At 35.1% G+C, this 27,222-nt stretch overlaps 2 protein-coding genes across 4 annotated transcripts in view; one reads left to right on the forward strand and one right to left on the reverse strand.

Annotated features, from left to right (window-relative positions):
- The first annotated feature begins 1,697 nt into the window (after positions 1-1,697).
- Positions 1,698-27,222, forward strand: part of GNPDA2 (glucosamine-6-phosphate deaminase 2) — a 28,020-nt gene continuing 2,495 nt past the window's right edge. Inside the window, exons 1-6 of the mRNA XM_029234902.1 lie at positions 1,698-1,825; positions 4,792-4,953; positions 9,036-9,137; positions 10,199-10,381; positions 16,327-16,511; positions 22,104-22,278. Of these exons, the coding sequence (XP_029090735.1) occupies positions 4,830-4,953; positions 9,036-9,137; positions 10,199-10,381; positions 16,327-16,511; positions 22,104-22,278 (769 nt within the window). The 5' untranslated portion in view covers positions 1,698-1,825; positions 4,792-4,829. The remainder of the gene's footprint in view (positions 1,826-4,791; positions 4,954-9,035; positions 9,138-10,198; positions 10,382-16,326; positions 16,512-22,103; positions 22,279-27,222) is intronic.
- Positions 9,922-27,222, reverse strand: part of GUF1 (GUF1 homolog, GTPase) — a 43,731-nt gene continuing 26,430 nt past the window's right edge. Inside the window, exons 17-18 of one of the 3 annotated variants that reach the window (XR_003795546.1) lie at positions 13,570-13,721; positions 9,922-9,950 (exon numbers count right to left, since the gene is read on the reverse strand). Coding sequence is in view for 1 of the 3 variants with exons in the window: in XM_029234901.1 (XP_029090734.1) it covers positions 13,707-13,721 (15 nt within the window). In the remaining 2 variants the exon portion in view is untranslated. Of the gene's footprint in view, positions 9,951-12,942; positions 13,722-27,222 lie in introns of those variants that run through there. The other 2 variants (XR_003795545.1, XM_029234901.1) reach the window with 2 other exon arrangements.

A 27,222-nucleotide genomic window follows, 5' to 3' on the forward strand; every position in this document is an offset into this window, starting at 1 on the left:
TGTAAATCTGTCACCTTCCCTGGGTGATCGCCTGTTAAAATTTTCCTACCAAACTCTTCATCTAAAACCTTGGTTCATAGGATCTTTCTGTTAATCTTATCATTCCTTGGGGCTTTATCTGGAGGACAAGACACAGGTTCTTTCTATGCTCAGGTCATCCCCAAACATAAAGGAATGTCTCAATTAGAGTCTCATGACTGAGACTACTTTCCTTTGTTAGGATTTGCTGGGTAATGTCTGTATCCCCACAAGACTCTTAGTTCACTGAAAGCAAAGACTGTGTGTCTGTTTTCCTCATGTTGGTGTCTGACACATAATCACTAAATATTTATTGAATGGAAAAATGAGTGACTCAGCATACTTGTCCCTGTCCTTGTCAAAAACAACTTTTTTCTGTTTAGTATTAAATATTTTGCTTTTGATGGCAGTAATTTCTTGCTTTAATCTTATACAAAGCATGGCATATGGGCTGCAAGAGGTGAGAAACACCAACTTGGGAGAAAAGGAAGACAGGACATGAAACAGTGCAATCAAAGCAGAATTAACCATTGTCAGCACTTACAGCAGGGACAGAACTTATTTTTCTAGTGTCAGAAACACATGAAGAAGTAAAACCATTGAGAAAGAATACATTTCACAAATATCACTCTATGCTCCAATAATATTCCCTGCAAGGCTCTTTTTATTATTTGTAGGTCTTTTTGACTACAGTAGATGCACACTAGATTTTTGTTAGATGATAAATTATAGTACTGGGGTGGTATTTGAAACTGTCTTTGTAAACTAACTCAAAGCTATAGTGCCAAAAAACTCTGTCCCCTAGTACCAGTTTGTGAGAAATTTTGCTGTTTGAAGTTTTATCTGAGAATGGAACATTCTACTCTTGCCTTAAAAATGTGAGCCAGGGGGGTTCATTTGATCCAGAGAAGCAGGGTGGATTTACAACCCAGGTGCAGAACTTCAGATAAGGAATTTGGGATTGTAGCATTACACATTTATCTTAACTTTGCAGTGTCCAAGGAAACTTGAGTCTGCCTGTCACCCCAGAACTCTAAACAGTGTTTCTAATGGGACCTGGTGAGGCCACAAGACCCTTCGAGTGACTGCTGCTTTCTTAACAATAACTTCCCCAGCCCTGCTTCCTTCCATCCACCTCACGAACAAAGATCTATGATACTCAGTTCAAAGCAGATTCTGCTTCTTCTACCCCTTTCCTAGAATCTCAGCACAAATTCGTATCTCATCAGAATTTCCTTCTAGAGTTTACGCTTATTGAGCCACTCCAAGATTTGCCTTTCTGCAGCATGTTAAATTTAACTTTGATGAGCTTATTGATAAAAAGCGCTTAGTTGTCATTGTGCTTGCAAAGTAGACATTCAATAGCTTGGGGTAGAGAGACATGAATTTATATTGCTATTATAAGCAGCAACTAAAGTAATGCTTATGTATGAGCACTGTAGTCCTACATGCTAAATCTCATAAACCCAAAGAATCTACCGCCATTCAACCTATGAGAGATGAAAAACGAACAACGTCGAGGTGATGACCCAACAACTTGAGACTCACGTTAAGTAAAGACTTCCGGTCTCGCGCAACTCACAAAGACCTCTTTGCAGCTCACCCTGGGCGAGCCGGAGGCGCGCGCATGCGCAGCACCAGCGCGCATGCGCAGCACCCGCAGGCCGCTCCGCCTTCCCCTCGGCGCCTAGATTTACATCCGGCTCCTTAGGCTTTACGCTCCTCGCGCCGGCTGGTGTTTCTCCGGGCTGACTGGCTGCTGGTTGTTTTCGCTGTTCCAGCGTCAGAAGAGCCGGTAGGTCGGCAGGTGAGTACACGGGAAGGGCCTGGAAGGGGAGTCGGGCGGGGGCCCGGCTCTTTGTTGCACCCACCGGTGGGCTCTATGCGGAGACGGGGACGCGGGGCGGATGGGGGTCCCGGGAGCCTCCAACTTGACTGGTCGTCCTCTTCGGGACGGGGCTTTCCTGGCCCCTGCTCTTTGGCAGTCTTTTCCTGACACTTGTTACAAATTCGTAATAGTCATCCTCATTTGCATTCGTTAGGGTTTAAGGAGAGACGGGCCCAGCGGCCTGGCAGGTGAGGTGAGTTTGCAGCCCTCGCCTTCCGGGCAGGGACCACAGCCTTCTCTGCTGCTTCTCGCCTCTCGTCGGGACCCTGACCTGGACCCCTGCTCTGAGAGCCCCCTTCCTGGTCGGGCTTCAGGAATCTTTTGAGGTCAGGTGTAGTGTGTTTTAGGGAAAAAGCGTTGAGCAGGGATTCTGTAAGCCTAGATTCCAGATTCTAGTACAGATTCTAAAATAGCTGTGTAACCCAAGTCGTCTAGAAGTTCCCATCCAGCTTTAAAGTTCAGGTTTGTGTTTGGCAGCTCTTTGTCCAAGGGACGCACACCCAAAATGAATCAGCACCAGAGGAAGATGAGGGCAGGGGTGGTGCTGTGTCATTTTTTGAGTGCTATCGGGTCAAGATGTCAGAGAATGGTCGACCGCAGCAGCAGTTCAGATGTGTGAGGATTGGCAAAAACTGGAAAAGACACATTTAAAAATCTGAACACATGTGGCATTCTACTTTTCTCTGGGTGAGGTGATTCATTTGGGACTTTTAGAACTGAACTGTAGACTCGCGGAAGAGTTTAAGAAAGCAAAACGTGCCTGTGTTTGGTCTGAGAGGCTTACTTGAACCTCTGTGCAATGAAGTCATCTTGTATGATGTTATTTTCCAAACGTATCCTGATTGTAAGAATCACCTGTGATATTTGTGCAGATTCCGTGGACCCCATTTCATATCTTTTGAAACACCATGTCCAGGGAAAGGTCCGGGGAATCTTTTTAACAGGCATCCTAAGTGATTCTTCCTTATAAGGCACTTTTGGGAAGCATGTATCTTTCAGTCAGATAGGCCCTCCACCACTTAATATCTTTATAACTTCAGTAATAAACTTGTGAGTTGCACTTTTCTTTATCTGAAAAATGAGGATAAGTTCTTCCCCAGAGACTATTGAGTCTAAGCCCTTTGATAGTAGGATCCTTATCTTTGTCATTTTTGTGTCTACAGAGCTTAGTGCTTGGCATTTAATAGGCCCTCCCTCACAAGTGTGTTGAACTGAGAAAAGAAATAGCATGCCCCAAAACACAGAAGACACTTGGAAAGCTCTAATGCCATTCCTCCTCCTCACCTTACAGGGTTTTTTTTTTTTTTTCTCTTTTTATCAGTAGTCATTTTGCTGAATATTCTTATTAGAGATAAGTATATCTTGATGGTTAAAACAGCCAGGAAATGTTTCTGATTCTTTGGTGTAACTTTGAAATTGTTTCTGCCATTAGATTATTAATGAATTTAAATGGAGGCCAAGTCCATCTGTTGGACTGAATTCATGACTTAACTGTGTAAATTATTGTCTGTAAATGATATTTATCTCTTGTTATTGTGCCATAACTCTAGATCATGGTGATCGTAAGTTTTTGTTATGCCAGAATCTAAATCATCATGTTCTTAAGGACATATTTAGATTCAGTGTTTCCATTGTAATAAGACCTCCTACTCCCACTAATGTAAAGATTTTGACTTCTGTATGTATGGTTTGTGGGTACAGAATTCAGGACTGCTGAAGCCATTTGTGAAAGGATTGGTGTGGGTAACAAATCCATTTAAGTATAATAAAACTAAGAATTAAAATCTGGGAATTATAGTTGTAGAACACATTGTAAATGTTATAAATCTTGGCAGTATAAAATAATACATCTTACAGAAATCGGGGTGGGAGGAAGTGTAAGAATGCAATTTTCACATCTTTCATGGTAGTAGGTCAATCCATGTTGTCTAAAATGGAATCATGTAGTTTTTAAATGATGCTGATCTCTTAATATTTGTATAATATTTTTTCTTAACCTTAGAATACTTTTAGGAACTGAAATTGCTTTTTGTGAATAATTTTTTCCCCCAGAGATCAGCAGTTTCTTTAGTTCACTTTATTTTCTTTTGCTTCTGTTTAATGCAGAAAGAATTCAATTTGTTATGCTTTTTGTTAAAAATAGCATGTCTAGTATGATCCCATTGTTAGAAATTATTTCTATACATCCTATTTATATGTGTGCATTAGATAGATAGCTGGAATGATGTATACCAAATAGTAATGAGCATTATTTCGGAGTGGCAGGATTTGGGTCGATTTTTTTTTTTTAACTTCTTTTTATCTTTCTGTATTGATTGAAATTTTTTTAAGTGCAGGTATCACTTTTATACAGAAGGGAGGTTTGGTTATTACATCATTCATAGGGAGAGTTCTGGATTTTAGTAAGTAACCCAAAAGGTGCTGAGTAATCATTACTACCATTAATTTGCAATCAATAAATGAGTGCTGCTTTGTTTGCCTTTAGATTTGTTTTATGTTGCTTTATATAGTATACCTGTAGAGATAGTGCAGTGTGATGTCTTTATGGTAAATTTGTCTTGATATAAATTTTAGCTTTGTCACTTAGTAACTGTGTGAACTCAGTCAAATTGTGTCAGTCCCTCTACTCATCTAAAACTGGATGTTGTATGTACTTCAGAAGGTTGTTGTAAGAATTGATATTTGTACTTAAATGACCTAGCCCACTGCCCAGAACTCAAAGTTCGTCCAAAAGAGAACAGCCACTATTACTATTTTAAAAGTATAGATTGTATTTGTATAGAAGCATGTCTTTCTTAAGTACTGTCCTTTCTAAAGTCATCAATGTATTTTACTTCTGTTTGACTGTAAATTACTTAAAGTGCTCTACAATGGAATTTTCTCAGGTTTGAACTTCTTGTCCTGGAAGCTGTGCATCACCATAATGAGGCTTGTAATTCTTGATAACTATGACTTGGCTAGTGAATGGGCAGCCAAATACATCTGTAATCGCATCATTCAATTCAGACCTGGACAGGACAGATATTTTACACTGGGTTTGCCAACAGGTAATGCACCATTTTTTTCCATATTAGGTACTCAAGGTTGTGGGATTGAAGGCTTTTTCTTAGTAAAATATGTTTCCTGTTTATTTCTTGTCATATCACTGATTTAACATATTAGGATATCAAGTCAAATATATAGATACAGACATATCTGGTATCTAAGTTTCATTACTATTTGTTAAAATTCTGTCTCACCTACCACTCCAGAATTGAAAAGGAAATATAGCTCAGGTCATGGTCATGATATTTTTTGTACCTTTTTCTAGTAGGCTTTTGTTTGTATTTAGGGATGTTGCTTTCACTATTCATGCAATTTCTTGGGAGATTAGCCTTCTCATTGATCATTAAGAGGTACCTAAAATATGTACTACTGCCTCTTAATTTTACCTCATATGCCTCATATTAGCTTATTAGCCCTTTGCTATTTCTGTGATTATTTTCTATTTTAGAAGTATTACAGGTGAAAAATTGAAGACAGGTATGTCTTCATGACAGAATGAACATAAGCATAAATTATACACTTTATTGGATTTAGTTCTCGGTTAAGGTTTTTCTTAAAAAATAACCAAGTAGTGTCACTGATACATGGTACTTTATTTGATATTGTTGACTTACATAGGAAAGAGTATTGGACCTGGAATCAGAGCTGCTACTTTCTTGGTGACTGAAGGGCATTTATTCTACACCATAATCTTGTTTTCCTTACTTTTAAGGAAGATAAAGAAATTAATAGCTTACAATGCTGTTTTGAAGCTCAAGTAAGAGCAAGTCCCTTGTATACTGTAAACACTATGTAAATTTAAGGTTCTCTTAAGTGTGTTTTATTTAAACAGTATTTTTTCCTCTTGCTCCTCCCCCCATACATGTCAACTATAGAAAAGCTACAATCGTAATTGTTTTTCACTTGCATAATTTCCATGAAAGATACTGTTAGCTCACCAAGTTGATTTTTTGTTTGTTTGTTGTTTTGCTTTTTGTTTTTCGGTCCATGGCAGTAGGTGTTGGTAAGAATGGCAAAGAGGATATTTTTTTAATTGTGCACACCAGAAATGGGCCCCCTCAGCACCCACAGTTCTGATATGTGAGCCCCAGTGGTTGAACATGGCCTCTGTATCAGTTTGCCTTCTGTAAACCTGGGCCATGCTCAGACTAGCTGCCTTAATCACTTTGTCTTAATTATGAAGAAATAAACAGTAATTTGAGTATGGGAGCAGAAAGGCTTCAGAGCCATAAACGCCAGCAGCGCTAAACATGTTTTTGTGTATTTTGATATGCAATTCTTCTGCTTTATTTTGGATAGTATTACTGCCTAATAATACATCTGCCAAGGGTATGTCTCTGGAAAACCTTTGTTAACATTTTCTACTTTTCTCCTTCATTGACAATGACAGTGTTAATCATGCCCCATCCTTACCTCCCCCCACCCCATGCTTTTGAAATTTGAACATACATTTCTGTAAACAACATGCTATGTTGTAATTACGCCCCACCAAGCACAATTCTGGGGAATATCTGTTCAGTATATATCTTTTTTTAAAAAATTTTATTTATTTGTTTATTTTTGGCTGTGATGGGTCTTCGCTACTGCGTGTGGGCTTTCTCTAGTCATGGTGAGTGGGGGCTACTCTTGGTTGTGGTGTGCAGGCTTATCACTGCGGTGGCTTCTGTTGTTGCGGAGCATGGGTTCTAGGCGCGCAGGCTTCAGTAGTTGTGGCGCACAGGCTCAGTTGCTCCACGGCATGTGGGATATTCCCGGACCAGGGCTTGAACCTGTGTCCCCTGCATTGGCAGGCAGATTCTTAACCACTGCACCACCAGGGAAGCCCTGTTCAGTAATATATTTATTGAAGTGATGTTGACAAGCTTGACATTTAAGGGCCTGCATGCTGTGGGCCCAACCTGCCTCCCAGACTTATTCCCACTATTCCTCTACACTGAATCAGGGTAGGCAGGTTACACTGCTTGTAGTTCAAAGAACAGGCCTGAACTTGCTGGCTTTACTTTCACTCATGTTGCTAGCATACTGTATAATAAGAACTTTATGAGAATCTCTTGAATATCTGGCTTCACTGACGTGTGTGTGATATTTGGCACATTCCTTAATTTTTTTACCCCAATTCTTCCACCTTCAAAATGGGAAAGATAATGCCAATTTCCCAAACTTGTGAGATTTACATTAGCTAATGTATGAAACACCAGCATAGCATCTAGCACATGGTAGGCATACAAGTGTCATCTCTGAACCTCCTCCCCCATCTTTTTTCTATTTTCAATTACAACTTAACCCATTCTTTGATTATGGGAATTTCACTTCTTCTTCAAAGACTCAGTTGAAATGCTGTCTTTCATCCTTTCTCCCACAAGCAAGACTATAGTGTTTTCTTCTTTGATTCACTATATTGCCCCAGACTTCTTATAGGTTATTTATATTTTTCCTTGTGTTATAGTTACTTTGTACTTGTCTATCCGTATTCTGTGAGTTCTTTTAGGGTAGAAACAGTCATAATCTTTGTTTTATCTGAATCATAGTAAGCACTTGCTAAATTAGTTATGTTAGTAAATGAGTATTGCAAAGCAAATATATTAAAATGAAGTTTCTTTTACCAGTTCACTGTGTACCATATCTTCCATTGATTTTTTTCTATTCAGCCACTTTGATTAAAAAGTAGAAAATGAATGTGATTTTTATCACTATTGTGACTTCTTTTTATGTTCATATGTCCTTAAATTACGGAGGGAGTCCTATAACTATTCTCTTGACACTGAAAGATACACACAGAAAATTTGTTATGCTTCTAGAAAAGGAGAAAGAAGAGCATACTTATCCATCTTTTATCCAGGTTTCATGTTAGTGGGCTGTAGTTCTTTGAGAAGGAATTGTAAAGTTTGACCACATAAATTTTAAATTATTAATGACAATTTAAAACAGTATGTGTGCTTAACTTTAAGAAAACCTATTAGTCTTCTGTTCTGTGAACCTGTCTGTGTGATATTTAGCCACTTCTATTATTCTGTCATCTTAAATGAGTCAGTTTTTTTACTACTCTAGATTTTTTTTGTATTAGTTGTTTTTTTGTTTTTCTGGTGGTTTTTTTTTTTTTTGCCAGAGACTGCTTAGTTCTGCCATACTTCTCCCTGCCTCTTGAGTAGAAATTTTGTGTTTGGGTGTTTTGTTTTGTGATGGTGGGCGGACTAGAAACCAATACTCTGACCAGGATTGTGTGGGCCAGGTTGCTTGTTGTAAGAATGTAGTCAATCTAGTCTTCGAATTTGTAGTTAAAATGAAAAAATACAGCAAATTTAAAAAACAAAGGGAGGCCATCCTCAAGTGGCTAAATTCATTTATCTTTATTGTGTCGTTTCATGGAGCATATCAAGCAGATCTTAATTTTATAAAACATGAAAGAATCACACTTATAAAACAATAACATTAAGAACTCAGATGAAGTATCCAAAGCCAAGATCCCATTTCCTAGAAATCATTTTACTTTATACATTTTAGCTGATATATGCTGAAAATAACACAAAATGAGAAACAGGAGCTCCAGTTAAAAACTTAAAGGATAAGCCTCCTCACTCAATCCTTGCCACTTTCTATTTTGAAAGTAGAGGCAGTGTTTAAATTCAGCTCTGGTTTCACTTTTGATTTCATTGAATGGTCAATACTTGACCTATTTATGTATCATTTATGCTACAAATCCCTCTCTAAATAGTTTTTTCTCTAAAGGTGGGACATTTATTTTCTAATTCACATGTGCTCTCTAGAAGTTTCTAATCCTGGAATATACACCATTAATTCCAAATATCCAGCGACACAAGAATAATTTTCCAAGCTATAATTTCTGTTGACAGATTCCCAGCTTTATTCAGCAAATTCTAGTTTACTAAAATTTTAGGTTACCTGGTAGAGAGCCTAATTCAACATATATTTGTTAACTGAATGTGTATTTAAATTAATAATTGTTTGCCTAATAAATTAGAAATATAAAATACTATTAAGTAAGAAGAGAATAAGGTTAATATAAACTATTTTTTAAATTAGATTTTCAAGTTATGTTAGAAAATGGAATGTTTATCTGTTTTAGGGAGTACACCTTTAGGATGTTATAAAAAACTAATAGAATATCACAAGAATGGAGACCTTTCTTTTAAATATGTGAAGACCTTTAACATGGATGAATATGTAGGTAAGCTATATTATTTGAATATATTATTTGGACATGTTATATTTTTTTAAAAATTAATATATTGAGAATATTAACATTATTTAAATTTGTTTTGAATGTAATATGAATATATTTCTAGAGTATAATGTATTACCTTGTAGTGGGGTTGGGAGTTTATATAAAAAAAAAATATTTTTGTAATGACAGCATGACATAGTAGAAGGACCGTGAGACTAGAAATGAGAAGATTTGCATTCGTCTTCAGCTATGCCACTTACCAGTGCTGGCTCCATCGACTTTGAGCCAATTCATTCACATTTCTCATTCTCTCTTTTTCTCTTTTTCTTTTTTTCTTAAGGCAAAGTTAAAACCAGTATTGTTGTGGGGATAAATGAATTAATATGTATGTAAAAGTAATTAGTAAAATATTTTTTAAATATAAGGCTATTTGTAGCCTTGAAGCTTTTATAATTTATTGATTGTGACCTTGCTTAACTAGAAAGATCAGTGATACATATAAACTCTGTGTTAAAATTTAAATTTTATAGGTACACATTTTTAACAGTAGCCTGAGTCATTGTCAAAGAACTGTTGTAATTTAGTATACCTTGTATGTAAATAGGAATAACAGAGGAAGAACGTAGATCAAGATTTCAGTTGTGTGGCCATTTAATTTATGTTGAATTTAACACATAAATCAGTTTTATTGGTTAAAATTTTGTATTTGAGAAGGGGAATATAGTGATTACATGCACATGAACTAGACTTCTGTGCTCCAGCCCCTTTGTGAGCTCTGTGACCCTGGGAAAGTTACTTTTCTGTGTTTCTGTTCATCTATAAAGTGAGATTGATAATAGTTATTTCCATAGACATTGTACACATTAATTAATACATACATGTACAGTGATTAAAATAATGCCTGGCACATAATAAGCATATATTCCATATAAAAATGCTTTTAAATTGAATATGGTATAGAAATGTTACATATTTTAAATAGCATTTATGGCTTAATCAGAAAAGTAAACTTTAGATTTATTTCTGGAAATAGTTACATTTTTATTTATTAACTTTGTATTTAGGACTTCCCAGAAATCATCCTGAAAGCTACCATTCTTATATGTGGAATAACTTTTTTAAGCATATTGATATAGATCCTAATAATGCTCATATCCTTGATGGGAATGCTACAGATTTACAAGCAGAATGTGATGCATTTGAAAAGAAAATAAAAGAAGCTGGAGGAATTGATCTTTTTGTTGGAGGTACGTAAAACATTTTGTCATTAATCATTTATTAATATTTGGATTAGGTGCTTTAAAAAAAAACCAAAACTTACCTTTGTGTAATGTAAAGAACATCTGTGACTGTCTGTAATACCCATTTATTCAGCTGTTGATTTCTATTTTACTTTATTTTCATCAAAAAATAATCTTAATGTTGCAAGTGGGGATTCTTTAAATTATGGCTTGAGAAATAGGTCCTAATCCCTGCCTAATTACCTCTTTAGAACTGATAGTTTACCACATCTTAGAAAACGAGTGATGTTTCTTTTCCTCAGTGATACTCTTATTCTTTTACTGTTTCTTTAAAACCCCAACCCAGCTTTCTTATCAAATTACAGCGTTAAATCTCTGAAAGTCTGCATGTGGAACAGGTGGATTTTAACATTTCTCTACTGATCATTCAAATTGCTTCATTTCACTAAGAAATCAGTTAAGAATGTAAAATTTTTATCATCAGCCTTTAGTTAATATGAATTAAGCTGTATAATTGTCTTAATAAACTCTAAAGTAAATGTTTAATTAACTAAATTCCACTTGAAATTTATATATATACATGCACACACAAACATACATATGTGTATGTATATTGTGTGTTCATGATCTACCATTGAAGAGGTGAAAGAATCTCTTCCTTTGTAATGACAATACGGTTTTCTGCTATCAGTATGAAGCATATGAATAGTACATCATCTAAACTGAAACCAAAATTGTTTTTTGCCAGATTCTTTAGTATTCAACTAAACATACTAAAGCTCTAAATTAACATTAGATATATAGAGATAGGTATATCCATTAGATCCAGGTGTATCTTACAATTAATTTATTAGAAGACTGCTCAAAACTATATGCATTAGATCTTCAATAGACCTGTACTAAGGTTAATTTATGGTTGAGGTGGCCAGGTATTATAGAGGTGTTTGGTTGCCTTTGGAGAAAATTGGGTTTTATCGTCAGACAAAAATTAGCATCCTGTTTTGGCCACTTACTATCTGTAAGATCTTAGGAAATTTATTGATTTCAGTAAACTAGTTCAGTATACTAATTCAATATAATTAAGTTATTTGTAAAACAAGATTATATTAACCATTTCAGAATGATGAGAATTAACCACATTATAACATGTATAAAATGCCTTGTGCAGTGCTTGGTATGTAGTTGGTAATCCATTAAGTGTTACTCCACTCTGTCTCTGAGGTGTAGTTTCTGAAGTAATTTTTCCTTAGTTCATTGAATGTCCTGCTCTTTTACTGATTTAGGATCTCTAAGGGTATCCAGCAAGACTGAAGTTTTTCTCTTTGAGGAAATTGTTATCTCTACCTAGCAGAACTAATATCAATTACTTTCTTAAATAGACAGTCTAGGATGGTTTTTTTATCTGAGCAAGAATCCAAGTTAGACTAGTTTGCTTTTCAAAATAGAAAGTATCTATTTTTTAAATAAAACTTGCTAATATTACTTCACTATTCCTGGAAAACATTTGCATTCCAGTTTTGTCTGTATTGCTCAATTCTGAGATAATTACCGTTTGCGCCTACCAATATCAAGGCCAAGGCAGTAGATATGTGAAAGTGTTTAAGGAGTGCGCTACCCATGCATTCTTTAGATTTTCTAAACTCTACCAAAATCAAGTAGAATTACTGTAAAATAATATACCTAAACTGTTTATCTTAGTTATATCAAGAAATATTTTCACTCATTTACCATTATACAAAAAGATATGGCAATTATTAAAACTTTAGTATTAAAAATGGCTGAATGGATAACATAAATAGTATTTTTTTACTTCTTTATTTGAGGACTTATTTTTTCCTGTTAATTTATTGACCTTACATAAGGATTCTTGTGACAAATCCCTTGAGGTCTCAATGCCAGGAAGTAGAATTTACTTGGGGGAAAAAAACTGATAAGAGCTCTTTAACTCCATTTTGTCCTTTTGCCTACTTTCCAGAAAATATTTTAGCTTAATGTAATGTTTAAGGTTTAATCTCCCTTTTCAGAGATTTATAGTAAACTTTCTTCTTTCCCCATAGCTTTAAACCATTTCTTGTTTCTTTGTAGCTAAAGTTTTTCAGTGCATTTCCTCACAATAACTCACCTTAGTTCTACCTTTGAAACTAATGGAGCATAATCATAATTATTTATGTTTATCACTGACTCTTACTACTAAAAAGAACTTCGTTTTTTAACCAATTTTTGTCTTAAACTTCCTGTAGTTCTCCCCTTGCAAAAAAATTTAACAGGATTTCCTTTCCTCTTCCATTAACACCTTCATTGTAGTCGTGGGCTAATCCAGGGTCTGACAGTTTATATTTATTATCGAAGGGACATATAATTGTGTATAGGGAACGGAGGGTTGGCTTATTACATTTTCTTTGAACTTTTCCCTGTTTGGGATACCCTATTATTGGATCTGTCTCATGAAAGAATCTCATTTGATTCTTCACCTTTGTTGATCTAGGTTGTTATCATTGGATATTCAAGATGAGGCTTGGTGTCTGGGTCTTACCACTTACCCTTCTTTTGTTCCAGGGTTTGGTTAATAAAAACACTAAGAACTGAGCCAAATGGGATCAAAATATCAGCTTTATTAAAGGTAAAGTTGGATTAGAGATTGCAGGTTGGGCTTGAGGCCAGAATGGGGTTTCCTGCTCCTCCCCTCTGAATTTGGAAATAGTAAGACCAGAGAAGAGCTCCAGAGTATTAATCCACCATTGCTCACTCCTGGGAAATGGAGCAAGAGTTCCCTTCCCTCTATAGAAAGGAGAAAGGAGGAAATACATACTCAGAAGTTCTTCATCTGATGACAGAATTGTTGGGAGAAAGAATAAGGTATATCATGCAATTCCTGATCCATACCCAGCAATAAAGTACACAAACATGGAAACCTATAAATAGACTCTAAAAGCATTATTAACTTTAAAATTATCTTAAGATAATTTGTGTTTAAAAGGTAAAAATAAGACACTGGGGAAATTTTTAACCCTCTACTTTGGTTACACGATTAGATTCTTTGATTTGCAAGTAAATGTAGTCTACTAATGAGACTAAAAGTGAATTTATTGGAATAATTCTGGGGTAACTCACAGAATTGATATCAGAGTTGGAAAAAACAAGTCTTTAAAAGAACAAGAACCAGGAGCCTCAGATCAGCTGAAGCAGGGACTCACCTGATCCTCTCCTGCAGTGCTGTCATCAAATGCCTCAGCTCTAGATGCCTTCTTTCTTTCTGTGTTCCTGGTCAAGTCTCAGATTCATAGAGAGAAATTCTGATTGTTTCAGCTTGGCCTAAGTACTTGTCCTTAGATCACAACAGTTCTGCCTAAACGATATGAGATATAGGGTGTTATGATTGGTCTAGCCCCTGTTGTGAGAGGAGCAGAGCAGGGTAGAAGGGGGCAAAAACTGTACTGAACATTCTGAACAATACCAACCATCCATTCATTTATTCAACCGTTATTTATTGAGGGCCTCCTGTGTGTCATGTGTTCTAAATAGTAAGGATACAGTTATGAAGAAGAGAAAGTCTACTCTCATGAAGTTTACCTTCTAGCCCACAGAACTATAGACACAGGAAAGACACACAATCCAGACTCAGAGGTTTTAGGGATGTTTCATAAAGGTGTTGATTATCTCGGGCTTCCCTGGGGCGCAGTGGTTAAGAATCCGCCTGCCAATGCAGGGGACACGGGTTCGAGCCCTGGTCTGGGAAGATCTCACATGCCATGGAGCAATTAAGCCCGTGTGCCACAACTACTGAGCCTGTGCTCTGGAGCCTGCATGCCACAACTACTGAGCCCGCACACCACAACTACTGAAGCCCTCACACCTAGAGCCTGTGCTCAGCAATAAGAGAAGCCACCGCAGTGAGAAGCCTGCACACCGCAATGAAGAGAGCCCCCGCTCGCCGCAACTAGAGAAAGCCTGTGCACAGCAATGAAGACCCAACACAGCCAAAAATAAATTAAAAAAAAAAAAAAAAGGTGTTGATGTCTTAGTCTACACTTAAAGACTGAATAAGAATTAACCATGGTGTTTAGAGTTCATGATTATTTTTAAGAAAATTTTATAAGGCTTTGTAAAACATTCTGAACATTTTAAAAATATAATTTTGGGCTTCCCTGGTGGCGCAGTGATTAAGAGTCCGCCTGCCGATGCAGGGGACACGGGTTCGTGCCCCGGTCCAAGAAGATCCCACGTGCTTGCGTACCGCAAAAAAAAAAAAAAACTAATTTTATATCAGGAAAAGCTCAATTTTTGATAGTTACTGATAGTAAGGGAATGTATTGACGCTTCTCCATCATGAACCATTCCTGATAATTTCAGCTTTGCTGTACACTTGTGTGACCCAAATCAACGGTGAGACCACTAATACTGATCTTTGAGGACCTCCTATTTTTTTCTGGAACTCTTTTATTTTCCTGGTTCCATCCTTTCCTCCATAGAGAAATATATTTAAAAATATTTAGGTAGATGTATACTTAAGAGGAAAAGCAGAACAGTTTTACAAATCTAGAGAGATATGCATATCTGTGATTTAAAATAGACAAGCATATATATACTTAATAGTGGAAACAAACCATACATATTAACCACATATAGGTCTGGCTTTACGTACTAGATTAAAAATTAATCCTATATTGTTAAAAATTCCTAGATTATTGTGCTTTGGTAGTTCATATTTGCTTCCTAAGGTTTTCAGTTCTTCCTTCTTCATTCAAAACCAGGTTACTCTTTGTCATATTTTACTTTGTTGTAGCCTGGGAAAAAGTTGTTAGAATTGTGTGTTAAGAGCCAATAAGATACACCTATATATCATTAAATATGCAGAATATAAGTATTACTGGTATTTTGACCCAGAGAACTTGTGGGGTTTTTTTTTTTGATTGAAGTTGCCAGAAATCTGACTAGCAAGTAGGGTCCATGTATATAAAACTTGATTTACTTAAGCCATAGAAAGAGTCTTGATTTTATGAAAAGATTTACCTCCAATTTCCTTCAAATAAGAAATGTCATATTCTTATCTATATTTTAGAGGCAGTCCTAGAATATTTCAGCTGGCAGTAGATCTCCTTAAAGCAGAGTTTTCAAATTGTGGTTGTCACACATTATTAGGGCATGAAATCAATATGGTCAGTCACATCCACCATTTCCCTTTGTACGTTTTGTTAATGAAACAAAATGTAATCAAAAATAGCTTGAATGGCTCCTCGTAAGGGTATTATTTCATGCAATTCTTGTTTTAATTGTATTTATATGTGTACTAGATTGCAGTGTCAAATGTATTTCTTGCAGTAGGTTGCAGTCAAAGTTTGAAGAAAACTACTGCCTTAGATAATATCTTGTCCAATCTAAACATTTTTATAAGTGAGGAAACTATACTACAGGGAGGTCCAGTAGTTAACTGCCCCATCTAGACTAGAACCAAGCAAGTTAAAGTGTGAATATAAAGACCACTGGGTTAGGAATCAGAAGATTTAGATTTGAGTTTTGTCTTAGTATTTACTAAATTATTTACCTTGAACAAATCATATATTATCCTTTAGCATCAAAGTTTCCTTTTGAGCTTAAAAAAAGGGGGAGATGAGGTGAATAGATATGGTTAATCTATGTCACAAGATTGTTAAATATATGTGTTGTTGAGAGGATGCATGTGAAATTGCTTTATAAAGTATTATTATAAAGTGATACTTAATTTTGCTGTTAGAATCATGCTAGCTCAATGCTAAGCATATGGAAAACATTGAAATACTTGTTGAATCAAATACAGGAACAAATCTTTTACTGCAGCATTAGAAATTCAGCTATCAAATAAAACAAGGTAAGCGTGTTTATGACTATTTCTTTGGTCTTTAAATCATGTTGAACTTTGAGAAACCTTATTTACTTATGTATATATGTGTGTGTATATGTATTTCTTTTGAAAGGAATTGGTCCAGATGGTCATATTGCTTTCAATGAGCCAGGATCCAGTTTAGTATCAAGGACAAGAGTAAAGACTCTAGCAATGGACACCATTTTGGCAAATGCTAAATATTTTGATGGAGATTTATCAAAAGTGCCAACTATGGCTCTAACAGTTGGTGTGGGGACAGTGATGGATGCTAGAGAAGTAAGAATTAAATGTTCTTTGATGTTTTTCCTTTGATGTCTATAGACTTTGGAGAAATTGTGGTGTCAAATAAGTGCTATTTTGGGTTAATCCTATTTGCAGTATAAATTGTTGTCTAGCTTTCAGTAATTTCTTTCAGGCTCATTGCCCTGTTTAGAATTCAAGTAAATTAAGTCTTTGGAGCTGGAAACTAAAAATTAGGCACCATCTCTTTTAGGGTACTGCTTTACTTGCCTCTTCTTGTTTCACAGTTTGAGGTCCTAAAATCACACTGATCATATAGTCTTGTGAAAGGACTGTTGCAACAAAGATGCAGTCATAATTAACATTAGACTGCTTTTGGAGGCTTAGGATAATTTCGTGTAATGTGATTCTTGACTGTAGGAGGATAGCTCAGTTGGTTTCCAGTGGAAAAAGAACCCCTTTAGGGCTGGATCTGTTCTAAATTTGGTATGTTTAAGAAGGCAAGAGTTCTGAACAGTAGACTCAAATTTTTTAGTTTTTAATTGGGCTGTCATTTCCTGCCCTGAGAATAACAGACCAAATTATAGTCAGATCATGATTATAAGTGGTTAAATTATATGGAAACCCAAAACTCCATTCCCTTCTGGCAGCAGGATTGGACAGGTTCAGAGGAAAGGGTACAGACAAGGTATGGTGAATGAGTAACTGATCTTAATGTAAATATATCTAGACTTGAATGCACAAATAGAACTGTCATTCAAAATGGAGTTTTACATCTAACGATAATTGGTTTATGAAAAAAGACCTTTTAAAGACTGAAATTTCATAGTAAATAAATTGAAAAAAATTAGAGCAATCTTAGTTCTAAAATACGAAAGTTACGCAAAACGATTTCTTACATATAACAAAATTAAAGTTACGGTGCAACTCTTATGCTAATTCTTAGAATTAACAGAATTATTCAAACATTGATTTTTTTTCTTTTGTTTGACTTTTCCAACAAAATTATATGATGCTATTCACCTCACAGTATTCATTCCCAGCATGACTGTAAAGAAAATTATGGCAAAACTTTTATTATTTAGTATTTTTCCCAAGAACTTTAGTGCTTTATTATAGTTGATTTACAATACTGTGTTAGTTTCCAGTGTGCAGCAGAGTGATTCAGTTATATATATATTTTTTCAGATTATTTTTCATTATAGGTTATTACAAGATATTGAATAGTTCCCTGTGCTATATAGTAAATCCTTGTTACTTATCTGTTTTACATACAGTAATTTGTATCTTTTAGTCCCATACTCCTAACTTACCCCCTTTCCCGTTGGTAGCCATTAGTTTCTTTTCTATGTGAGTTTTTTTCTGTTTTATATAGATTAACTTGTATTGTGTTTTAGACTCCACATATAAGTGATAGCATATAGTATTGTTTTTTTCTGTATGACTTACTTCACTTCGTATGATATTCTTTAGGTCCGTCCATGTTGCTGCAAATGGCAGTATGTCAGTCTTTTTATGGCTGAGTAATATTCCATTGTGTGTGTGTGTGTGTGTGTGTGTGTGTGTACCACATCTTCTTAAACCAATCCTCTGTTGATGGACACTTGGGTTGTTTCCATTGTCTTGGCTATTGTCTTGCTAGATTTTTCATAGCATTCTTTTGAAACAAGTATCACATGATTATACTTAATGACTTTCTTTATCTTCAATTTTAATGGGCTTCATGTGTACACATTTTCATCTGCCAGTGGTTTTAACTGTGATGTGAGCTGTTCGTCAGTGTCATTTTCAATAACTGCAAATATATTTAAAATTTAAATCCATGTGTGGGACAGATGACACTGTTGAGTGGAAAGTAGGTTTGACTGGGAGACAAATCTTTAAGTGGTCAGTGCATCAATAAGTATCTTCACACTTTGGCAACTCAGATAATGAGGACCTTCTGTACAGACCCTGGAAGTGACAACCCAGAAGTTATTACAGGTTTCTTAAGACTTGGGAATTGTCCACTAGGTAATGAACCACACAAGTCACTGCCCTCAATTTTCACTCCTTCCTTGCTTTGAGGCCTTACATTGATGTTAATTAATTGTGAAATGTTCTACTTCTCTAGCCCTTGCTTAGCTAAAATGGCACCCGTTTTCAGCTTTCAGAGTTCCATTTTCTGACCATAATTCTTATAATCAAAATTATTTTCTTTTATTCTTTTACCACAGTTTTTGTTTATAGCACTTTTTGCAGTTTATAATTGTTTCTGTATGTTTCGTTGTTTAATACCCTTCCTCATTAGTTTATAATCTCCAAGTGTTTATGAGTCATGTATATCTAGCACAGTACACTGCCTGTCACATAATAGGTATTCGGTAACTGTTGAGAATAGTTTGAATGAATTACTTTTGCCCATAATTCATTTTGGACAAAGTTGGTTCTATCCACAGCTTGGCTGTCTACCTGAACCACCAGATCTGATTTTTATTGACTTCTGGCTGTTTGATGGAAGCCACATTTACCCTCAAAGGATTAAAATTTGTTTTTACTGAGATATATTTCAAGATAATGCTTTATATTTTAAAGGTAATTCCAAAAGAAAAGACACATTGTTTTTAATTACTGTAGCATCTTTAGAATTGCTTATTATATATAATTATAATAATTTGAATGTTTATTCTTGTGATGACATAAGGAAAAACCAGTAAAACTTAAAAATCTTTTGATTTTGTTGACTTACTGAATGTCACAGAAGTCACCAGTGACAAGTTCTTAATTGTTAAGACCATCATCTTTTCTACAGGTCTTATCCTACTGGGCTTCTTTTCATCATTTATTCCTATGGACTATTTCTTCCGTCATAAACCTCTACTATTACTCTTCTTTCTTTCTGACCATTCTTTCTCAGTATGCTTCCCTGGCTCTTTCTTCCTCCATCTGCCTTTTGAATGTTGTTGTTACCTAGGGGGTCATCTCCTAGCACTGCGTATTCACTATGCATACTTCTGGGCAGTCACACTTTGGAACCCTGTTCTTGGTAGATTTAGTACTATTCTAAAAAGGTCAACTACGCTCAATACAGTGATAACTACCAGTACATATCTTTAGCCAGTTCTTTTTCTGAAGCTGCAGATTTCATATTTCCAATTGACTCCTTATTTAAACTGTTCAAAATTTAAATTCATCTTTCTACCAAAATTGTCTCCCTCCCTTGGTGAATAGCAACACCCTCCATGAAAATTATCTGAACTTGAAACGTGTGTCATTCTCAGCTTCTTCACATCTAATCAGTCACCACATTCCACCATTTAACTTAGAGATAAATAAGGATCCAGCCCTCCATCGAACAGAGATAAATCCATCGGAGCTGCCTTACTTCTGGTCTATATCAGTTTTTTAAGAATTATTGCAAACGCATCCTAAATCATGGCTATCTCCATTCTTTCCCTTTCCTGTTCTCTATTACAGCCTGAATTTTTTTTTTTCCCCAAAACATAGTTACTACTCATGCATGTAATGAAGAGTCTCTATTCCTTGCTGCTTCACCACAAGATGATACCTAGCCTCTTTGGCATAAAATGCTCTGTATTATCAAAATTCAGTTTTCAGCCATCTCATTTACCTATGCTCAGCCTTACCAAATTTCTAGCTTTTTATTGACCACCCCATAACTGTCTGAAGTGCCCCCTTTTCTTTCCTGCTTATCCTTAAGATTTGGTTTCAGATAGGGCTACTCTTAAGCTTTTTCACAATACAAGAAATACTCTCCTTGAGAATAGTGGAGCAGATAGAGTAGAAATAATCACGTATTATCAACGTCAAATTATATTCCAAGAGGGATTTTCTTCAATTTCTGATTTTCCACATATTTCTTCTTAATTCTCAATTAAAGGTTATATATGTCTTATTGTAGTTGTTAAGGATATGGATGCTGGAATCAGACCTCTTGTTTATATAGTAGCCTTACCAAGACCTTGGGCAAGTTACAGAATATCTGTGCCTCATTCCCTATCTGTGAAATATGAGTAAGAATAGTATTTATCTCACGCTGTTGATGTGGGTAGTTAAATGAAATAATAATTCACGAAAAGTGCTTAAGTTCGGTGTTTAACTTTGAAACCACCAAATCACATTTTAAAACTCCTGAAATAAATTAAACTTCAGAAAATATCCATCATGCAGCAATCACTACATATTCTCATTTAATGTAGTGTGTGTTAAAATAGTTTTAAAAAGCCTTTTCAAGTGCTAGGATAAGGACTTCTGCCAGAATGCATACTAATCACTTAAGGGACCCTGATTCTTGGGTCCTAATCCCAAAGTTTCTGAATTAGAAGACAGGATGGAGCAAAGAACTTGAATATTTTTTTTTTTCAAACTCCTCTGTAACACATATCAGTCTTAAGAAAAAAATATTAATTTCCAGTAAGGAAAACTAATAGACCCATTAATCAGTGCTGTGCTTACCTTATTATATCAAGCATTGCTAATTTTTTAAAAATGCTTTTAATTATAGGTGATGGCATATTAATTCTTCACTGAGCCTAGATCTCTATACTTAAGAACAAGTAGTATCAATAAAAACAGTAAGAATTCATACGTATCTTATTTCATTCATGGGCTTTGATATTAATCAAATATAGCTTCAAAATGAAAAGTAATGAATCTTGATAAAAGAAATACAGTAATATCTGGTTCATTAATCTTTAATTTCCTCCCTGTTTTAGAAGGTCTGGTTCTAAAATGTGAAATACAGAATTTTTACATTGTTACAGATATTTTAGAATTACAACCACTTTAACATGCATTTTTTAAAAAATAATGAGAAAAAAACATGTTTAAAGATTTATTACATTACATAAACTGTTTAGCTTGTAAAAACAGGATTGATTTACTGCTAAAAATGTTAAAGAAAAGATTCATTCAGACACCTGTATACATTCACTCACATTTGCATACATTCTTTGACTTATAGGCTATCAGGGATCTGGGACAAAGACCTTGGATTTTCTGTACCTAAGGATGGTCTCAGTTATGTGTGTTTAAAGGACAGTTCCTGCATTTAAGTAGATTCTGAACCCTTCTTTAAATCTAGTTTTGTTCCAAAACAGCTTTAGATAGCACCCGTTCAGTGAAACAATCTTTAGCTCATTTCTCTAGATTACTTTTAAAATATCTTATTTCAGAGTCTTTTCCTTTTCCAAAGTAATATCTATTGCTTATCTGGGCTAGAGCAATTTGATATATCATTTCTGGTTATATAAATTCTTTGTTGATATGTAACTCTGCTTTTGCAAAACAGCCCTTTTGTTTCTTTTTCTTCATTCTCCCAGGTCTCTTCTTGCACATCAGTATTTAATGTGTTAATTATCATAGGCATTATGGTATATTCAATAATACTCCATTACAAGACACTGTTTTACTTTGTTCAGCCAGAAGTAGAGATACACTTTGTGCTTGCCTGTTACCTTAAAGAGCAGAAATAAATACCTTGAACTATGAAGAAATATGGAGCTGTTTATTTTTATTTTAACCCTCAGAAAAATACTGGTGCTAAATTCTTTGTTTAAAAAAAATAGAGCTTCTTAGTTATTTGGAACATGTTTTAAGAATTGACAGGTAATGTCCACGATTTTTCAGGTAATGATCCTCATAACAGGTGCACACAAGGCATTTGCTCTCTACAAAGCAATAGAAGAAGGAGTCAATCACATGTGGACTGTTTCAGCCTTCCAGCAACATCCCCGAACTATTTTTGTATGTGATGAAGATGCTACTTTAGAATTAAGAGTTAAAACTGTGAAATACTTTAAAGGTGAGCACTGAAATTTCAAAAGCAGACTGGGAGAATATTCCATTGTAGATGACAATTAAAACTTAGTATGACTGGGGAGTTACATTCTGCATTGTGGGCTATTGAAAACGGGCCCTGTGCTGAGGATTAGAAATGTCTCACTTCAGATAATACTAGCTTTCAAAGTAATTTCCTAATATTTTTTCTTGAAGAAAACCTCTTCAATCTATATTTCCAGTAAACAAGATGTTTCTTGAAATCCAAAATTAAATATTTTACTTTCATATTGAATATACAAGATTAAATAGCCCCAAAGGAAATGTATATATGTCCTTTCTAATTTTTTCATTGTTTACCTGTCCCACCCTAACCTCTCAGCTATGTTTAGAATGAAATCAGGGGATAAGATGGGTTGCCCACTATCTCATTTAATCTTCACAATAAATTTTGCTAAATGTCAAACAGTATGGAATAAACTCCGCAAGTAAGCAGAGTTTGCCCAGACTTCTGCATATTTAGCTTCCTTTTGCTTCTTCCTACAGTCTAGTTCAGTAATTTTTAAACTTTACCATACCGTGTATATGTGTGTATATATATATATATATATATATATATATATATACACACACACACACGTGTATATATCTATCTATATATATAAAACCATATACACTTGCTGTGATAGGTGTTTAAGAGATTTTCAAGGACAATTTTGAATACACTCAGTTTAGAAGCCATTCCCTGCTTGAGTCAACTCCACATATAAATACACACACATAAACAAGCTGTATAAATAGGTACTTTTTACAAAGCACCTGTATTTATATAGCTGATATGAAAATATTATGTAATGAGCCATATATATAGTTCAGTAATTCACAAAGTAGGTAATAAGTGTACTACTGATACTATATGAATGAAAATACGTTTTAAATCTCTTTAATAAAAGGTGTTAAAGGTTTCCTTAGTGTTAAGCACTTAGATTACTTCCAGTCATTTATATTTTTATCAGTTAAATTACCAGTTTTTTACCAAGTCACAAATATACCAAATTAAACTGAAAATTGTTAGCTTGTTAGTAATTTGACAGATAAAAGCAGAGAATAGCTCAGTTATGGGTTGTGAATAAGAGCTCTTAGATGGCGTTTTACCCATCTATTTCCATGTAGTCCAGGTTTCATCACAAATATTAGATTCCTTGAAAAAGTTAATAGAAGGAATCTTCATTATCCACATATTTTTTTGTGTGTGTGTGGTATGCAAGCCTCTCACTGTTGTGGCCTCTCCCTTTGCGGAGCACAGGCTCCAGACACGCAGGCCCAGTGGCCGTGGCTCACGGGCCTAGCCGCTCCGCGGCATGTGGGATCTTCCCAGACCGGGGCACGAACCCGTGTCCCCTGCATCGGCAGGCGGACTCTCAACCACTGTGCCACCAGGGAAACCCTATCCACATATTTTAATAACAGTTTTGAGGAGATTCATTTAACATTGCCATTTTCTAGCACCAGTAATCCCCAGATTAACCCCTATACTTGTCTGATTTTTGTCAGTTTAGTTTTTATCAGAAAATTTTTACATTTTAGTGAAGTAAACATTTAATAATAGCCAAATAGTTATATGACCAGGTGCTATTCTAAGCATATTATACTTACTGATTTACTTAAATCTCACAATTCTATGACATGGGTACTCTTATAATCCCATTTATAGGTGAATTAACAGGCTTAGTAGGGATGTTAAAGTCACTTAGAAATTATTTTCCATTGGAGCTGTATATATTTCTGAAGAGATTCAGGACATCAGCCTCTGTCAGGATGCCTCCTTCAATATGGAGAAAAATGGATTTGCAATATTGTTCTGGGCTATATATATAGACCTCATCTTACAGTAAGATATTTTGATATTAGGTAGAATGACTTCATAAACTTATACATGTTATAAATGTAGTTTTATGTATTTGTCATATCCTTATTATTATATCACTGCAAGATATACTGGAGGAAATGAATCCCTTAGTTATAATCTGTAATTCTTCGAATACCATTCACATCACTATTTCTTCTGCCATCCCTTTAAAAGTGTCAAGAGGAATCTTAAAGGGTTCTAATTATTTAGCTCTTGAAGTCTAGGTTAACTACATCTAAAACAATAAAAATCATTAGCATATGGAAGTTTATTTCGGTATATATCTTTTGAAAGATATAAGTAAATCACAGGAAAACATTTTAATAATTTGTTTTATTCTAGTTTTTTGTTTTTAAAAAAATAAAACCTATGTTTTATGTCCTGAGATAATATATTTTCAAGACATCATCATCATGGTGAACATTCTTTTTGTTTTATCCTTTTTAGGCCCTACTCCAATAGCTCCAATAGCTTGATAGAGGCTGAATGAATTCAGACTGAACCAAACTATAAAATCTATTATATTTAACTTTTCTTCTTCAAGCAACATCAGAAAGTCTATGCATTTTTATCAGTACTCATTAGAATTTACTTCTGTTTATGATTTAAGTAAGCAGTTATTTATTTTTATCACATTCTTGTGTAGAACGTTGTCAGTTTTTACCTTTAGTCATAGTAAACACTTTATTATTCAGAAAGCAAGTACTAAAATTTCCAAAATTATTTTTAGTTTGGAACTAGCTTTATGTTATGTACAAGTTATAGCCAGTGTTTAGTTTTTAAAAAACTTTACAGGAGTTGGATTTTTAATGTTTATCCTGATGTTTTAAGTTGTGTGTTTTTAAGCTCTAATGTATTCTTTCCATGATCAAAGCTTTAAGTGAATGATAGATGAATTATATCAAGTAGAATGATCCTCAAAGAGCTGATACTCTGGAAGAGGTATATCTTCTAAACCACATGGCTGAGATTACCATTGTCTTTGTTGTCCCCTCTCTTGGGTCTCTCCAATCTCCATTTTGCTGCTTTTTACATACTGGTTGTTAAACTTTTCAGTTAAATATTGTTTTAAATAAGATTGGTTCTATTTAGAGCTAATTATCTGGTAAATATTTTTCATTAGCAGATATATACTTTTACAGTATAAAAAAATTACCCTTTAATGTTTATTTTTGGTAAATGTAAACTATATTTTCCAGTTAATGTCCTCAGCCAAGAAACATGGGTTACAGTGCCTTCAAGTACATTGTCTCATGTGTTGTTATACCCGAAAGAAGTACAAGTATCCCTGCCTGAAAGTAGTTGGCATTCTTCATAAAACTGGCTTACTAAGTGATTCGAGAAAATAAAATGTAGCTCCATGACGGTAGGGACTTCAGTTTTGGTTCATTGCAATAGTTGAGCATCTCAAAGGGTACCTACCTAGTACACTGGAGACACTTGGTAAATTCTAGGTAGTTTGGGCAGGTAGATGGATGACACATGACATTGATACCATTTCAGTTTAAGTGCTAAATTATGTAAATCACTGTGAAGTCCAAGGGATGTTAAGGGAGAGATTTTTATAGTTAAATAGTAGTTGATGAAAACTTGAATGGAGCTGATGGGACTGAGAGCTGTAGAAGATGGTAACACTTAGATTTGAAGAGAATGCCATAATAGCACAGGTGTAAGGATGAGCTAACACAGTCGCAGAAAAAGTTCCTCTTAATAGAGAACAAAGTATACCGATAAAATGGAGCTAGCTTATACTTTAAAAACAAAATTAAGAGTGAAAAGGCAAATGAGGGCTTGCATATCAGTGGCCTTTCAAAAGGGTATTGGGGGGGGAGGGCTTATTAGCCCTGAGAAAAATATTCGTATGTATTAACATTTTTTGAGCAAAGAACAAATGCCAATAAACCAGTGTGCTTCAAATCCAGCCTCGGAGATAGTTTGCATAAAACAGTCTAATGAATGAAGTATTTGTTGGTTTGTCCACATACTTATGGATTTTTATCACAGGCTTTTTGTCTGCACTGGTAAGCATGGAAGGGAGGGTTATATAACTTTATGGAACTGTCACTATAGAAACATTCAAGTATCAGAGATTACATTATCTCAGACATATATACCAAACATCATTATAAGACTTTTATGCACTATATTGAGTACATTGCTTTCTTTTTTAAATTTTTGAGCTGAGGTTACTCCATTTTATAAGTAAGGCCAGATGGATAAATGGCTGCCATATACCTGAGGTGGAGGCAGAACCGATCAAGTGCCTTTATGCTTAGTTTGGTACTTTTTATACATAATTCTTTCATTTCCTGGGTTAGCTGTGCTCCTTGTTTTGCTTTCTTCAAACTCTTCCCATTACTTATTTTAACCTTTTGACCCTTCTGTCCCTCCAGCTGCATGGAAGGCTTAACTTCAGTCCCTCCACAGTCCTACCTCCAAGATTTTAAATTTATCCTAATCGTTAAGCATCCTTTCCTTTCATGTCTAGCCGTTCTGCCAGTGCCCTTGATACTTTTCTGTCTTCAGGACCTTGAACTACAGAATCTTGGTCTCTGCTCCCTCCTTTTCTCCTGCCTCCTTTTTAACAATATATGTTCTAGATTCATTTTAAATTTAAAAAAAGCTTCCAGAGACCATCTCACTGAATCTTCACAGATTTTTTAAAGTAAATGTTTCTTGAGCTCCCAACATGTATCATGACCTTTATAGACCCAGGACTTAGAGCAGTAAATTTAAGGTCCTGGACCTCAGATTCTAGTTGGAGACATGGTAGGAAAAACATTTTCTAAGAGTGAAAATTGCTCTAAAGAAAGTGAAACAGTAATTCATTATAAGGTGACATTTGGGCTGAGACCCAAAAAGCCAAAAGGAGATAATCATGCTTTGTTCAGGGAGAAGAGCATTCCAGGCTGAATGAGACAGCAAATATAAGGACCCTGTACTATAACCAAGCTTAGCCTTTCCGAGGTAATAGCAACAAAGCCAGGGTTGAGTGTAACACAAAAGGGGGAGAGTGGGGAGGACACGAGATCAGAAGGATAAATGAAGACAACAGAATAA

Source organism: Monodon monoceros, unplaced genomic scaffold (assembly GCF_005190385.1).
Source record: "Monodon monoceros isolate NGI ecotype Baffin Bay Population unplaced genomic scaffold, NGI_Narwhal_1 Super_Scaffold_20, whole genome shotgun sequence".
Taxonomy (NCBI): Eukaryota; Metazoa; Chordata; class Mammalia; order Artiodactyla; family Monodontidae; genus Monodon; species Monodon monoceros.